The 14,763-nt window shown below is 51.6% G+C and overlaps 1 protein-coding gene and 1 long non-coding RNA gene across 4 annotated transcripts; one reads left to right on the forward strand and one right to left on the reverse strand.

The window, feature by feature from the left end:
• Nucleotides 1–23: 23 nt before the first annotated feature.
• On the forward strand, nucleotides 24–1,473 carry LOC112666803 (uncharacterized). Its single transcript, XR_003140972.3, has 3 exons — nucleotides 24–187; nucleotides 308–451; nucleotides 1,267–1,473. It is a non-coding gene; the product is annotated as an uncharacterized LOC112666803 (long non-coding RNA).
• Nucleotides 1,474–5,886: 4,413 nt separating this feature from the next.
• SMIM45 (small integral membrane protein 45) lies at nucleotides 5,887–9,976 on the reverse strand. Of its 3 annotated transcripts, none has more exons than XM_049115784.1 (2): nucleotides 9,613–9,976; nucleotides 5,887–7,105 (listed from the first exon to the last, which is right to left on the reverse strand). In XM_049115784.1, the coding sequence occupies exon 2, from the start codon at nucleotides 7,090–7,092 to the stop codon at nucleotides 6,886–6,888; it is 207 nt and encodes a 68-aa protein (XP_048971741.1). In that variant the 5' UTR covers nucleotides 7,093–7,105; nucleotides 9,613–9,976; the 3' UTR covers nucleotides 5,887–6,885. The 3 variants fall into 3 exon arrangements, with proteins under 3 accessions (XP_048971741.1, XP_048971740.1, XP_048971742.1); XM_049115783.1 differs by having other exon boundaries at nucleotides 5,887–7,208; nucleotides 9,613–9,974; XM_049115785.1 differs by lacking the exon at nucleotides 9,613–9,976 and adding an exon at nucleotides 7,328–7,720.
• Nucleotides 9,977–14,763: the final 4,787 nt, after the last annotated feature.

The following is a 14,763-nucleotide window of genomic DNA, read 5'->3' on the forward strand; positions in this document are numbered from 1 at the left end:
ATGGAACTGTTCTATGTCTATGCCATCCAGTGTGACAGCCCCTCGCCACGGGGGGCTATTGAGCACTTAAAATGTGGCTACCGTAACCAAGGAACTGAATTGTTTATTTTAGTCCACTTTAATTTGTGTTGTTGTATTGAACAGCACGGTTCCGAAAGGCCTGGATTTTATTTTCTCTGGGTCCTAGGTGAGCATCTGCCTTGGAAGTTTCTGTAGAATGAATGAATGAAACGACTGAGTGAATGGGGACAACGTGGACCTCAGACCTTCCCCTCTTCATCCATTCTTTTCCTTTTCGACCTTTAAGTTTTCAAACTTGGCTGTGCTGTGGTTACCAGGGCAACACCTTCTGGAAGCCCAGTGGATGGGGGAGGGGAGCTCTCTGGAGTTCTTCCCCCTTCTCTTCTTGCTCTGAGGCCCGAGGACCAGCCCAGTTTGGGGAAGAACACAGGTGACTGGGGGACAGGACAGCACAGGTCTGCCTGGACATATAGGGTGGGGGGACCCTTGACTGGTCAGCCCCACTGGATCGCATTATCTCTGAGATGAGGAAGCCCTGAGCAGGAGTCAGGAGTCCTGGATTCTCTCCCCCACTTTGGCAAATGAGTCATTATACAGCTTCTATCAAATCACTTACCCTTCTGGGTCTCAGGTGCCTTTGCAAATAGGTCCCAGGTGCCTTCATGTGGTTGGTCTCTTCTGCCTTAAAGATCTAGAATTTCTCCCTCTGGCTCCCTGCCAAGCTGTTGGGGTTTTTAAGAGCCAGGCATGAATCTGGTTCATGTCTGTATCCTTCACACTCATCTGCCCTACTCTGTCCTCAAGTTGAGGGGGGCGCCTGGAGGACACAGCCTGCCCAGTGATTACAGCCTGGGTTCAGCTGCCCTCTGGTGGCCCAAAGTGGCAATGACCTCATGTCTGCTCGGCTGTTGTTTCCCCAGCAAGGGAACCATCTGCAGGCCTGGAAGTAAGTAGCCTCAGAGGACAGACTTTGACCCAAGCAAAAAAAAAAAAAAATCATTGTGGTAGCTTCCCAGGCAAGTGGTGCAGGCTCTAGAATCTCCACCTTGGGTTTGTTACAGCTGTGTGATTTTGAACAGGTCACAAGCTCTCTGAGCTCCAGTTTCTGTGAAAATGGGAATTGTTATCAGTCAGATGGGTTAAATTATACTGCAATAACAAACAATTCCAAAATCCCAGGGGCTCATAACAACAAAGATTTACTTCTCATTCATTTCTCATGTCCACTGTGGTTTGGATCCGCAGAAGCTCTGCTCTATGTCATCTCCACTCTGGGACCCACACTGATGGAGCAGCCACTTTCTGGAGCCTTGCTGGTCATTGAAGCAGAAGGAAGGAAGGAATGGTGAAATGTGCACTAGCTATGAAAAACTTTGGCTTGGACTCCCTCCCCCTCCTCCTCCTCCTCCTCCTTCTTTTTAAGTAGGCTCCATGCCCAACGTGGAGCCCAACTCCGAACCCGAACTCATGAACCTAAGATCAAGACCTGAGCTGAGATCAAGAGTTGGACACTTAACTGATTGAGCCACCCAGGTACCCCTGGCCTAGACTCACTTCTGATCACAACTCACTGGCAAGAATTAGTCGCATGCCCCCCCCCACCCACAAGGAGGTGGGGAAGTTAACCCTACTATGTGAGAGAGGGGACGAGCCAGAAATACTTGATGAACTTGACTGATGACCCACTTGCATGATTGTAGGAATGAATACAGTGAGAAGTGCAATGAACTCAATCCATGCTAGCCATTAAAATTGTTGCCTTATAATTCTGGTTCCCTTTTTTATTTGCTCTCATGATTTCCTGTGACTTCCACATCAGTTCCACCTGTTTACAGCTGCAGATACAGAGGGAAGTAGATTTGCTGAGATTCACACAATGAAGCAGCAGCTGGACATCCAGGTCTCCAAATTCTGAGCCCCTCCTATTGTATGGGACAGAAAAGAGGGGGCTGTGCCCACCCAAGGTTCTCTGCAGGAGTGTTGATTGACAGTATGATGGTCTTTTGAGGGAGCCTGAAGCCTCTGCCCTCCTCCCAAAGCCGGTCTCTGGCCTCTCCAAGCCCTTTCCTAACCCCTCCACAGTGGAGAGCCAAGGGGGTGGAACAATGAGAAGCCTGTGCCACCCCCTCCAGGGCCAGAATCTGAACATTGCAACCATTCCTACGCAGGGACCCTGCACATTCCCGCCTCCTGTCCTGTTCTGGGCCTGGCCCAGACACACCCACTGTATCCTGACAGCTCCCAGATGGTGGGAAAGGAAAAGCTCTCAGGACTCTGTAAAACATCTCAGAGCATTTAAAAACCTGCACAACAGTTTTGTGGGATCTTTCCCCCCCTGTCCCCCAGGAAGCCTCTAAGCCTTTTTAAAATCTTAGTGTCTAAACAGATGGGAAACCCCTGGCAAGACTTCCAAAGAAATCAGCCCATTCATCCAACAAGCAGGCTTTCACGGAGGCCCTGGCCAGTGCCAGGCAGGCTGTGGGCTGAGATGAGGATATGCCATTGCTGTTCTCCATAGACACATAAACAAAATCACAGCATAAGATTAGGGCTGTAGTGGGGAAAGCTGCTGGTGGGGTCAGGGAGGGCTTCCTGGAGGAGGTAGCAGCTGGAATGTCATCAGATTCTCTCCCTGGATCTAAGCCTTATGTGAAAAACTACCTCCTGGTCATTCATTCTCCCCTCCCACCACTTGCTGATATTCTATGCTTCAATCACATGACACCACTCACACTTCAGAAAGCACTGGGTTCTCTAGCCTCCATGGCTCTGCGCTTGCTGACCACTCTTCCCCCCCCTTTTTTTAATATTTTATTTATTTATTTTATTTATGATAGTCACATAGAGAGAGAGAGAGGCACAGACATAGGCAGAGGGAGAAGCAGGCTCCATGCACCGGGAGCCCGACGTGGGATTCGATCCCGGGTCTCCAGGATCGCGCCCTGGGCCAAAGGCAGGCGCCAAACCGCTGAGCCACCCAGGGATCCCGACTCTTTCCCCTTATAGGGGAAACTCTTACTCAGCCTTCAAAACCCAGCTGCATAGTTCTGTCCTCCAGGAAGCTTTCCTTGACAAATCCTTGCCCCAAGAGTCTTCGGTTCTGTGTTCAGTTTCTCATACATACTTCTCCTTGCTGCAATGACACTTTTGTAATTTGTTTACACATCTGTCTGCTCCTCTAGTTTGTGAGCTCTCTTGATTCAGAGACTCTGTCTTTTGTCATTGCATTCTTGGTGCCAGGCCTCGTGCTGGGGTAGAGCAGACACATGGCATGGCTCTGTGGGGTTCGGGAGGGTAGCTGTAAGAGGCACAGCATTCATACAGTGCTTACTTCCCAACTATCTCCTTCGACGTTTGCCACAACCCAGCGGGGCAGGCGGGGCAGGAGTGATATGGAAACAACCAGCTGTCTATGGAAAACTTGCCCTGAGCTGAGCACAATGCCAGGCACTGGCAGCGGACATTAATCTGGGCCTCAGTCCCCTATGATTCTCAGTGCCTGGCCCACAGAAACACTTGATGAATTCAGATGTATGTCTGAGAGCTAAGGAAACTTTTGCCCAGGATGTGCAATACAAATGAACAGTTTTATAGGATTTACTATTGTCAGGCTCTGACCTCAAGTTACTCCCCATACAGTCCTCTGGCGTGCTCTGGCAGATGGAAAAGTCTGGCATCATGGGCACTGGCCTGTTTCTGTGGGCCCTGCTGACTGAGTCTATCCCCTCCCCCTCGCCAAAAAAAAAAAAATCCTCAGGATGCAGTCTGTTGTGTTAACATCCCGTTGGAGGCATTTCTTTCTAGTATCTAGAGCCAGAAATTTGTCTTTCATGAAGAGTCGATCTCTCTCCCTTCTATCGCATAACAAGAGTAAAATGATCTCTTCATGTTTCCTTTTTCCCTCTGGCCACCAGGAAGCTCAGAGACAAGTAATGGTATCACCATGGGAGTCAGAGTCAGAACATTTCCTCTCACCCCCCATGTATGTGGCTTCTTTAACTGAAACCTTCCTGAACCTCTTCCTTATTTATGGGAAGAGCAGGTGTAACTAAACATTTATGTAAGAACCCCTGGGAACTGCAGGGCACCTGGGTGGCTCCATTGGTTAAGCCTCTGTCTTCAGCTCAGGTCATGATCCCAGGGTCCTGGATCAAGCCTCACGTCAGGGCCTCTCCCTCTCCTTCTGCCATTCCCCCTGCTCACGCTCGCTCTCTCCCAAATAAATAAATAAATAAAATCTGAAGGAAAGAAAGAAAGAAAGAAAGAAAGAAAGAAAGAAAGAAAGAAAGAAAGAAAGGAAAGAAAGCCCTAGAAACTGGGAAAGTTTAAGAGCAGAAGGCTTATGAGACTGGTTCACCCTCTCCGAGCCCAGGCTCCTCCTCAACAGCCCCCAGGGGCAGGGGGATGGGGAAGCCCTGCTGATGCCCTTGTGCAGAAGCAGTTCTCCCGTGAGGAAGACTGGCCACTGCCCAAGCCTCAGGTAAGGCCATGCCCAACATCCATCCTGCTGAGGTTAGGTGTTAATAACCTTGAACACACTCACACTTCCAATCCAGCGTGGCCTGAGGTTTGATTTTTAAAGAGGGGTGAGAAAAAGAGAATTTTCATGTGAAATCTCCTGACTTATAAATGTTGCCAATTAATTTGCATTTTGTTCAAACGCCTGTGTTGGACGAACCAAACTAGGCTGCAGGCCAGATTTAGCCTGAGGCCCTCGCAGGCTCAGCCAGTCCAGCCCAATCTACCTCCAACAGGGCCTTTTTGGTGTGTTTGGACTGAGCGGTAGGAGGGTGGTTCACATAATCTCTTCTGGATTCTGCCCCATTGCCAACATCCCCATAGAGCTGCCTTGTTCTGAGATGACCCCAGCCCAGATGATGCTGGTCCAGAGGCACGCTGCCCCCAAGCTGGACCATACACAAGACATTGCCCTAGCCTTGGATGATTGGTTTAAAATAGGCACCTGCCCTAGGATAAGCTAGTGAATCCCTCCCATAGGATACTGGTGCTTGAGGCCAGAGAGAGGGACCGGTCACTAACTTCCCAGTAGCTGGAGCAGTGGTCAGCAAGTGGCTGCTACATTTTCCATAATCAGGGGGTCCAGGGGTGGCTCATGAAGTGGGTGCACAGAAGCAAGAATTAAAAATGGGGTGAGATAAAAAAAAAAAATTAAAAAAAAAATGGGGTGAGAGGGACGCCTGGGTGGCTTAGCAATTGAGCATCTGCCTTCGGCTCAGGGCGTGATCCCAGGATCCTGGGATCAAGTCCTGCATCGGGCTCCTTGCAGGGACCCAGCTTCTCCCTCTGCCTGTGTCTCTGCCTCTTTCTCTGTGTCTCTCATCAATCAATCAATCAATCAATCAATCTTTAAAAAATGGGGCAAGGGGCAGCCCGGGTGGCTCAGCGGTTTAGCGCCACCTTCGGCCCAGGGCATGATCCTGGAGTCCCGGGATCGAGTCCCACATCAGGCTCCCTGCATGGAGCCTGCTTCTACCTCTGCCTGTGTCTCTGCTTCTCTCTCTCTTTGTATCTCTCATGAATAAATAAATAAAATCTTTTTTTTATTTATGATAGTCACAGAGAGAGAGAGAGAGGCAGAGACACAGGCAGAGGGAGATGCAGGCTCCATGCACTGGGAGCCCGACGTGGGATTCGATCCCGGGTCTCCAGGATCGCGCCCTGGGCCAAAGGCAGGCGCTAAACCGCTGCGCCACCCAGGGATCCCAATAAATAAAATCTTTTAAAAAAAAAAAAAGGGAATATTGCATTTTCATGTTTTTGGCTTTTTTTTTCTTTTTTTTTTATGAAGATCCAGTGAGATGACAGACATGATCCTCCCTCCGGGAAAGGAGACAGTCCTGCAGAAATAGTCACGAAGTCTTTATTATTGCAAGAAACTAAGAGGGAAGCTACAGACAAGGAGAGTGAGACAGCTGCCAATCACACAGGAGGAGGGCTCTCTGTGGGGCTAGGGTGGTGCTGGGCAGGGGGTATAGGATCTGAAGGGTGGGGCGAGGGGCAGGGCCCTTGGGGAAGGAGAGATAGAGAAGTCTGGCAGAGGGAGGGAGGTGGGAACTGTTGCTGGCACCCCCCTCCATGCTACTCACAAGCTCACACTATCCCCACCACCTCCCACTCTCCCTCTCACACAGACAGACCTGCATCTCCCCTTCCCCACATGCCTCTCCACTGCCCCCAAGATACTCTGTCTCTCTGTCTCTCTCTCACACACACACCTCCTTTCTCTATGGCCTTACCCCCTCTGCCTCCCCATCTCACACTCTCACCAGTGCCAAGCCTGAGTCCAGGGGAGGGGCCTGGGATGGACCAAGTAGACACCCCTCCAAATAGGGCCCTTTCCTTGGGTCAGCTTTGAAGTGGGCCCTGTGAAGCTGCAGGGTGGATGCCTTGGGTGGAGTGGGCCACTGAGCATCACCAGGGATTCGGTGAGGGGGTGGAATCCAGAGGCTAGGACAGGCAGGGACAGCGGTGCCTGACGCCAGGTGAGGGGCAAGAGTGCTGAGCAGCACAAAGGCACTGGGGGTCAATGGGGAATAAACCTAGAGGGCAGGCGTGGAGTGAACTGGCTCGACGTGGAAAGCAAGCCCTGGGCCAGTGGCAGCGACACCTTAAGGTACCCAGGTGCCCCATCTCACTGGGTGCACCCAGGGTCCACCCTGAGCAACCAGAAGCCTCTGCTACGAGGATCCAGGCTCCGGAGGGATGGCCTGGAGGACCATGGGTTGTCCTCTCTCTGGCCCAGGGTCTCCAGTTGGGCGAGGGGGTGGTGCAGGAGGGGGAGGACGCCCGGTCCCCGCCCGGAGGTGGGGTGGGGGTGGGGACTGGCCACCGGCGCGGGTCAGCTCAGACCTCGGGCCCTCCGAAGGCCAAGTTGTCGCGGACCATCAGGGTCTTGCGGAGGTCACGGTCCACCAGGGGGCGCTGCATGCGCCACTTGTGCGCCTCCTGCAGGCCAGGCTCGAAGTAGTAGATGCAGGCGCCGAAGCCCACGAGGATGAGCACGGAGATGACCAGGTACACGGGCACGAACCAGTCCAGGAAGTGCGGCATCGCGGCGGCTCAGCTGCCGAGACAAGGGCGGCGAGCGCTGGCGGAGCTGCCCCTCGTCCCGCCCGCCGGCCCAGGGGAGACGCGCAGGCTGCCCGGGGCCAGGACGTCAGCACCACCTTAGAGACGAGAAGCGCCCAGGAGGGCGGCGGGCATGACCGGGCAGCCCGGCCCCGCCCCCGCCCCCACCAGGAGCAGAGCTGCCCCCATCACAGGCGCCCACCTGGCCCCTACTCACTCTTTAAAAAGGCAGCTTATGGCTGAGGGCCGCACCTGGCTCAGCCCCTCTGGGGCACAGGTGCCCTCCAGCCAAGTTCCCTAAGCTCTCTGGGTCCCAGCATCCTTGGCCTCTGTGGAAGGGGACACTAACCGAGCCTAGGGGGGACTCAGAGCACTCAGTAAAGGACAGCTGGGGCTGTGCCTCCTCTGAGCCAACCCCTGGGGCTGGACTGCGCAGTTGCGGATGCTGCCCCTAGCCAGACCCTCACAGATGACTGGGTCCCCAGCCGCCCGCACATCCTGGCTGGGTGTGGCCTGGTGAAAGTGTGCTGAACAAACACCCATCCCCAGGGGATCAGGTTGGTGTCAACAGGGTGGGCACAGGCTCCCGGAATTCAGGCCCACGCCCAAGTTCGTAATTATAAGCCTGTGGACACAAGCACCAGCCCAAAAACCTTGGGCCTTGGGTTTCCATATCTGTAAAGTGGGAATGAAGGTAGTGCCTAGACCGCACAGCTGTTGTGACCATTAAATGGTTGATTTATGTAAAATACTCAGAATTAATGCCAGGCCCATAACACCTGCTACATAGTTCTGACTCTCTGAGCCTCAGTTTCCTTATCTATAAAATGGGGATAGAAACAGGATCCATTTCTTTTTTTTTTTTTTTTCCAGGATCCATTTCTTAAGGTCACTGTGAATATTTGACAATATACGGCCTGGCGAGCATTTAGCACCATGCTACATGGTCCAGAGTCAGCCTCGCTTTACTTCACCTACTGTTATTTCCTCTGCCAACCAGAGGCAGGAAAACAGCAGGTAGGTAGCAGGTATAAGGTGCTTCACAAATGTTACATATACCCAGACCCGTTAGAATGGCCCAAAGGTCCCCACAGCTGCACTCTGCCAACCTCCCAGCCTCATCTCTCAGCCTCCATGCCATCCTCCAGGACTGCTTGTCAGTCACCTGCATGCACCTGCGTGTCTTTCATACACTTTCATTTTCCCTGGAGCATCTTTTGGACTGTGGGGCAGACTCCTACTCACACTTCAAAGCTAGATCGCAGACTATCCCTTCCAGGAATGGGATAAAGCAAGACCCATTTAACTTCCCCTTAAACCTTTCCTGAGGGGGAAGAAGGGGGTAGGGTGAGGAACCCCACCTCTGCCAGCAAGACAGGGAAAGCACTGTTCGAATGTGCTCACAAACCTTGCATGAGGCCTATGGGGTAGGTGTCACTGTCTGCATTTTACTGAGACCCGGATGGGTCTGCTAACTTGCCCTGGGTTACCCAATCGGAAGGTAACTAAGAGCTGGACCCCAACCCCCTAGAGGTGTCCTGGGGGTTGAGTCCTCCGAGGTGGGTAAAGACACCTGAGCAGAATGAAATGAGCAGAGGCCCATGTTGGCTTCTGGGGAGGGAAGAAGTGATGGACAGAACAACCTCTAGGGCAAGCTAAAGAGAAGCTCTTGCTTCTCAGACTTCTGTCTCTGAACTCCAGCTCCTCTTGTCCCACTATTTCCAGGTGGTCTCCAAGGTGGGCCATGACCCCAGGAGGAGAGAGAGATGCTGCTTCCTGATCCCGCATCCATCCGGTGCCTGCCGCCCACCCAGGGTTCCCATTGGCTGTTCTGAAGCACAGACAACGTCTCAAGGTGCCCTATTCATGGAGAAGTAAAACGAAGTGTGCTTAGCCATGCCCTCCTTAACTATCTGCCTTTCTGGACAGCCAAAGAGAGTTCAGAATCGTTTGGTGCTGCTGGGTTGAGGGGAAGTCAGGAAAAGAGGACCTCAGGCAGAAAGGCTGCTCCAAATTAATCTGATGCCAAATGATTCATGCCCCACGCCTGGCCACAGGCAGGACTCCAGGGCCCTTGCAGCATAAACATGAGAATGAGCATCTTGGGCAGAGCTGAAGCCACTTGGGCTGCCGTGGTGTGGGTCTAGGGAGCACAACTTAGATTCTCCCAACCTCTCCAGCCTTGTGAACAAAACCCCAGGCATTTCATGCAGACTGAGGACCCCTAGACCTCCTCCTGGATTCTCAGGGGACTAGCCTCCCTGAAACAACAGATCACTCACTGGCCTCCGATGTGACCTTGAGCCACACCTCACCCTCTCTGGGCTTCAGAGTTCCCCATGCACGGTGACAAGTTGGGAGAGGGGGTCACCAGGAATTTTGCAGCCTCGTTCTAGCCAGTCACATCCAGGACAGTGTGAGGGTTGGAGAGCCCCGCTGCCTGCCTCCCAAGCCACTGGCAACACTCGGTGCCCCCTCCCCGCCGCATGCCCGCAGACCCACCTCACGTGCAGATGCCTGTTCTGGGGGCTCCGTGCTGAGCACACCACCTCAGCCTGAGCAGTTCAGCGTCGGCCTGCAGACTCAGACACAGCTGCTGTCTCCAGAGACACTGCCATCTGCAACCGCCCTGGGTGCTGGAGGCAGAGAAAGGGCGAGGCCAGTGCCCCCCTGTGGGAGACTGAGCTTCTTGGGCCCCGGGGCTCTGACTGGGCCAGGACGGGGCAGTCCCGGGCTGGCAAGGCACACTGGCACCTCTCCCTGCCCATCAGAGACCCTTCCCCCTACCCCCCACCCTCAGGATGGCAGGAGGCGGGACGTGTCGCAGCCAATCAGTACACTGGCAGAGCAAGGGCTTTATCCTCCGTTGCCCTGGCAACCAGCCTCCTCTTCTGGATCCCTCGCACTGTGCACGTGGTACAGAAATGACAGTCGGGGCAGGGTTGGGAGAATTCGGGGAGGGATGGGAACCACCCAGCAGGCTGCTGGGTCCCCTGGCTGCTGAGCCTGGAGACGAGGGGACCGCAGCTGAGATAAATGGGTTTGGAGGCTTGCTGTTTGTGGGTAGGGAGAGATGAGGGTCCCCAGCAGGCAGGTGGGGACAGAGAAGTAGCGACTAGTAGAACCAACAAGAGTTGTATGTTGTAAAGGAAAGAACCAAGACTGAGACTGAGACTCTGGACACATCAGTCTGATGTAGACCCTGCACTCAGCGCTTTATTTATATTGATCCATTTATCCGTCATCCAAGGTCACGCAGCAAGAAAGTAACAATGCGGGATCCCTGGGTGGCGCAGCGGTTTAGCGCCTGCCTTTGGCCCGGGGCGCGATCCTGGAGACCCGGGATCGAATCCCACGTCAGGCTCCCGGTGCATGGAGCCTGCTTCTCCCTCTGCCTATGTCTCTGCCTCTCTCTCTCTCTCTCTCTCTCTCTCTCTCTCTCTCTCTGTGTGTGTGTGTGTGTGTGACTATCATGAATAAATAAAAAAATTAAAAAAAAACATTTGTTAAAAAAAAAAAAAAAAGAAAGAAAGTAACAATGCCAGAGTCAGAGCCCTAACCTGACCTTCCGGCCCCCACAGGGGCTGCCTCTCCAGACTCTGCTTCACCAGCCCCACAGTCCCCTTGACTGGGACACGGCCTCTGATGGTTGTGACTCCCAGGCACTGAGAACACCAACATCCCAGGCATGGTCCCACACACCACTTCATTCCATCCTCCAGCTGGATTGGTGTTGAGAGCTGATCTGGGACGAGGCAGCTACAGCTCAGAGAAGTGACACCACTTACCTTCTCCTTCCTCTAGGTCACCCAGCTTCTCAGTGACAAAGCCGGGGAGTAGGGGTGGGGTCAGGGGTCCACCTCCCAAGCCTCCTGTGCTATGGACAGAGAGTCAGCAAAGTGTCAGGCACCTAGTGTGCATTCCGTAAATATCAGTGATTGTTGTCTCAGGAGGACAGAGCAGCCCTGGAGGCCTATGGGGCAGGAAAGAGGCTTCAAGGAACCACTTCCCCAGGGAGTCCATTCCCAGAAACCTGAGGACAGGCAGATGGGAGAGGCCGTGGGGAGAGATGCCTTCAGGACCCTGGGTTCCCCATGCCACAGATACCCTGCCTGCTCTGGGACCATCTGGACCCCTGCAAGGGTGGTGGGTCCTCTCCAGCATATATGCGGTATGGGGAGTGAATTTGAGTTCATAGAGGGATTTGTAATGAGGCCAAGTACATATAGTAAAATACAGATCTTAAGTGATGAATGTTTATCTGTGTATACAGCTGTGATCAATGTCTAGATTTCCATCTCCCCAGACTATTCCCTCCTGCCTCTTGCCAGTCAATACATACTTCCCAAAGGTACCCACTGATTTCTATCACCATAAGTTAGGTTTTCCTCTATTTTATTTGATGCAAATGGACTCAAACAATACGGACTCTTTTGTGTCTGGCTTCTGTTGCTCAGCACAGTGTTTTTGCTACTCACTGATGTGGCTACACTGATCAGTACACCACAACCAGTTTATGTGTTGACCCCTGAAGGACAGTTGGCTTGTTTCCAGTCCAGTATGAGACTATTGAGAGCAAAGCTTCCACAGTGCTCCTCAACAGTCTGGAGTGGGAGGACAGAGAGGAGTTGGGGGAGGGATGACAAAGGAATGCAGAGAAACTTTCGGGGGATAATGGACATGTACATTACGTTGATTGTGTGGTGGCTTCCTAGGTGGACACATAGCTCAAATTTATCAAACTGTATATTTTAAATATGTGCACCTTGGGGCGCCTGGATGGTTCAGTTGGTTAAGCGTCTGCTTTCAGTTCAGGGTCCTGGGATCAAGCTGCATCAGGCTCCCTGCTCAGTGGGGAGTCCGCTTCTCCCTCTCCCTCTGCCCCTTCCATCTGCTCATGTTCTCTCCCTCCTTGTCTCTTAAATAAACAAATAAAATCTTTAAAAGTAAATTTAAAAAATAAAATTTTAAAATATTAAAAAATATGTGTAGCTTCTCATGTATCAATCATACTTTGATAAAGCTGTAAAAATGTGATTAACAGCTTTAGATACTTTTAGCCATATAATTCTTTATTCATACACAAACATATGAGAAGTTCAATATAAAGTAGAGATAATGGGATCCCTGGGTGGCGCAGCGGTTTGGCGCCTGCCTTTGGCCCAGGGCGTGATCCTGGAGACCCGGGATCGAATCCCACGTCGGGCTCCCGGTGCATGGAGCCTGCTTCTCCCTCTGCCTGTGTCTCTGCCTCTCTCTCTCTCTCCGTGTGACTATCATAAATAATAAATAAAATTTAAAAAAAATAAATAAAGTAGAGATAAAGCCTGAGCTGCTTCTGTTAAATAATGGGGTGCAGTTTCTGGACCCTACCTACACAGCTTCCCCTTATCCCTACAGTACATCCCTGACACATCTCCCCAGGGCTCTATAGAAGCCAGTTTGAAAAACACTATCTCAGGGGCACCTGGGTGGCTCAGTTAAGTGTCTTGCCTTCAGCTCAGGTCATGATCTCAGGGTCCTGGGACTGAGCCCCACAATGGGCTCCCTGCTCAGTGGGGAGCCTGCTTCTCCCCCTACTTGTGTTCTCTCTCTCTTAAATACATAAATAAAATCTTTAAGAAAAATAAAGAAAGAAAGAGAGAAAGAAAGAAAGAAAGAAGAAAGAAAGAAAGAAAGAAAGAAAGAAAGAAAGAAAGAAAGAAAGAAAGAAAGAAAGAAAGAGAGAGAAAGAAAAACACTATCCCACAGGGTGTCTGATGACCCTGCCAGCTCCAAATGTTCTTGATATAATAACCTCCAGGCCTGGGTCTGGCCTTCCTGCCCATCCCTACCCTTCATCACAGTATCCTACACACAGCTCTTTTCTATTCCACTGCTCATGTGACAAGCACCAACTCATTTTAACATCTCAGCCAATAGTCACATCCCCAGCCAAGTGTAGCGATGGCTCCCCAGGGACCCTTCATGCTTCTGGGCTCCTGCTGCTTCCTGGGGTGGCTCTCACCAAATGTGCTGCATTGGTTCTTGTCATCTGGCCATCTGCCGTTGAAGCCAGGATGACACCTCTGGTGCTTGGGTCACCAGTGCTCAGCACCAGGCCTGGCCCAAGGCAGGCACTCAGTATGTGTTAATTGAAGGTCTCAGAAAGTGCTGACAGGGCCAGAGCCTCTCCAGGCCACTCCAAGGGCCTCGGTCATCTCTGTAGCCTCCTTTCTCCCCACTTTCTCTTCACTCCATCTGCTTCAGCCACTGGCCTCCTTGCTGTTCCTCAGAAGTGCCAGGGATGCTCCCCCCTTAGGCTCTTGGCATTTGCTGCTCCTTCTGCCCGAATCCTCTTCAATATACTTAACTGGCTCCTCTCCCGTTGAATTCAGGCCTCTGTTCAAGCATCACCTGCTGACAGAGGCCTCCCCTCACCTAACATAGCTTCTTCCTGTCCCTCTCTATCCCCCAGCTTGGCTTACCTTATGTTCAGAGTACTCATCACCATCGGGCTTTTGGGGAGTCCCCTCCACATCCCACGCCAGAAGAATCAAAGCCCATCTGTGCTGGGGCAGGAACTCCACAAAGTCACTTCCAGCTCTTTCTAAGCAAGATATAGTCTAGTCTGCAGTGAGAAGGATTTAGGTAAGACAGGGAGTATGTCTCTGTGTGATCAGGACCTGGCTCCCCAACCCCAGCGTTGATACATAATGTCTGATTCATCTGTATTCTCGAGGTGGGGGGTAGGGTCTGCCCTAGGAGATGATGAAAGAATCACTGCTTAGAATTAATCAATGGATATAAATCAATCCATTCATTCAACAAATAATTACCAAGCAACTACCACAGGCCAGGCACTTTTTAAAGTGCTAGACAGGGGCACGTAGGTGGCTTAGTTGGCTGAGTGTCTGCTTTCGGCTCAGATCATGATCCCAGAGTCCTGGGACTGAGCCCCATGTCTGGTTCCCTGCTCAGTGGGGAGTTTACTTCTTCATTTCCCTCTGCCCCTCACTCCTGCTCATTCTTTCTCTCAAATAAATATTTTTAAAAATGAAGTGTTGGACATACAAAATGACAAAGTTTCTACTCTCCTGTGTCTTACACTGTAGCTGGAGAGACAATGAGTAAGTAATTTTATAACTATTGAGAGAAGCAACCAGCCATGGGCTCTGCACATCCCTGCGGATTCTTGCTGTGAATGCCAAGAAAGCAAGGCCTTTAAAGCTCTTTGCCCAGACTATCTCTCAGGGTTGCGTTTGCAGCAAGCAACCTTGAGGGAGAAGATGACGTCTCCCCCCACCCCCAGCAAAGAACAAACATGCCTACCACTTGCTATAAAAGCAGTGAATCTCTAATCCCTGTGTTCCTCTTCTATATTGCCATCCTTGAGGTGTATAGGGCTCCGTGGTGGGTCCTTTGCAGGGCTTGGGGAACATGGGGCATTGATGCAGACAGACATGGAGCCTCTGCTACTGTTTTTACCATGAGTAACAGGAAACAAATTAGACAAAATCTTTTGTCTCTTACCCAGGAGTTTCATCCATGAAACAGCAACACACTATTACTAAATAATAATAAACAGTTTATTAGTTTGTAAATATGGTACAATCTCAGACTCTGTACAGTTCTTGACTATATGTGAAGTGGAGATTAGTGCCATTGAGAAAA

Source organism: Canis lupus, chromosome 10, assembly GCF_003254725.2.
Source record: "Canis lupus dingo isolate Sandy chromosome 10, ASM325472v2, whole genome shotgun sequence".
In the NCBI taxonomy this organism is placed as follows: domain Eukaryota; kingdom Metazoa; phylum Chordata; class Mammalia; order Carnivora; family Canidae; genus Canis; species Canis lupus.

Coding starts and splice junctions, on each gene's coding strand:
- SMIM45 (XM_049115784.1), bottom strand. CDS start 7,092: ATGCCGCACTTCCTGGACTGGTTCGTGCCCGTGTACCTGGTCATCTCC.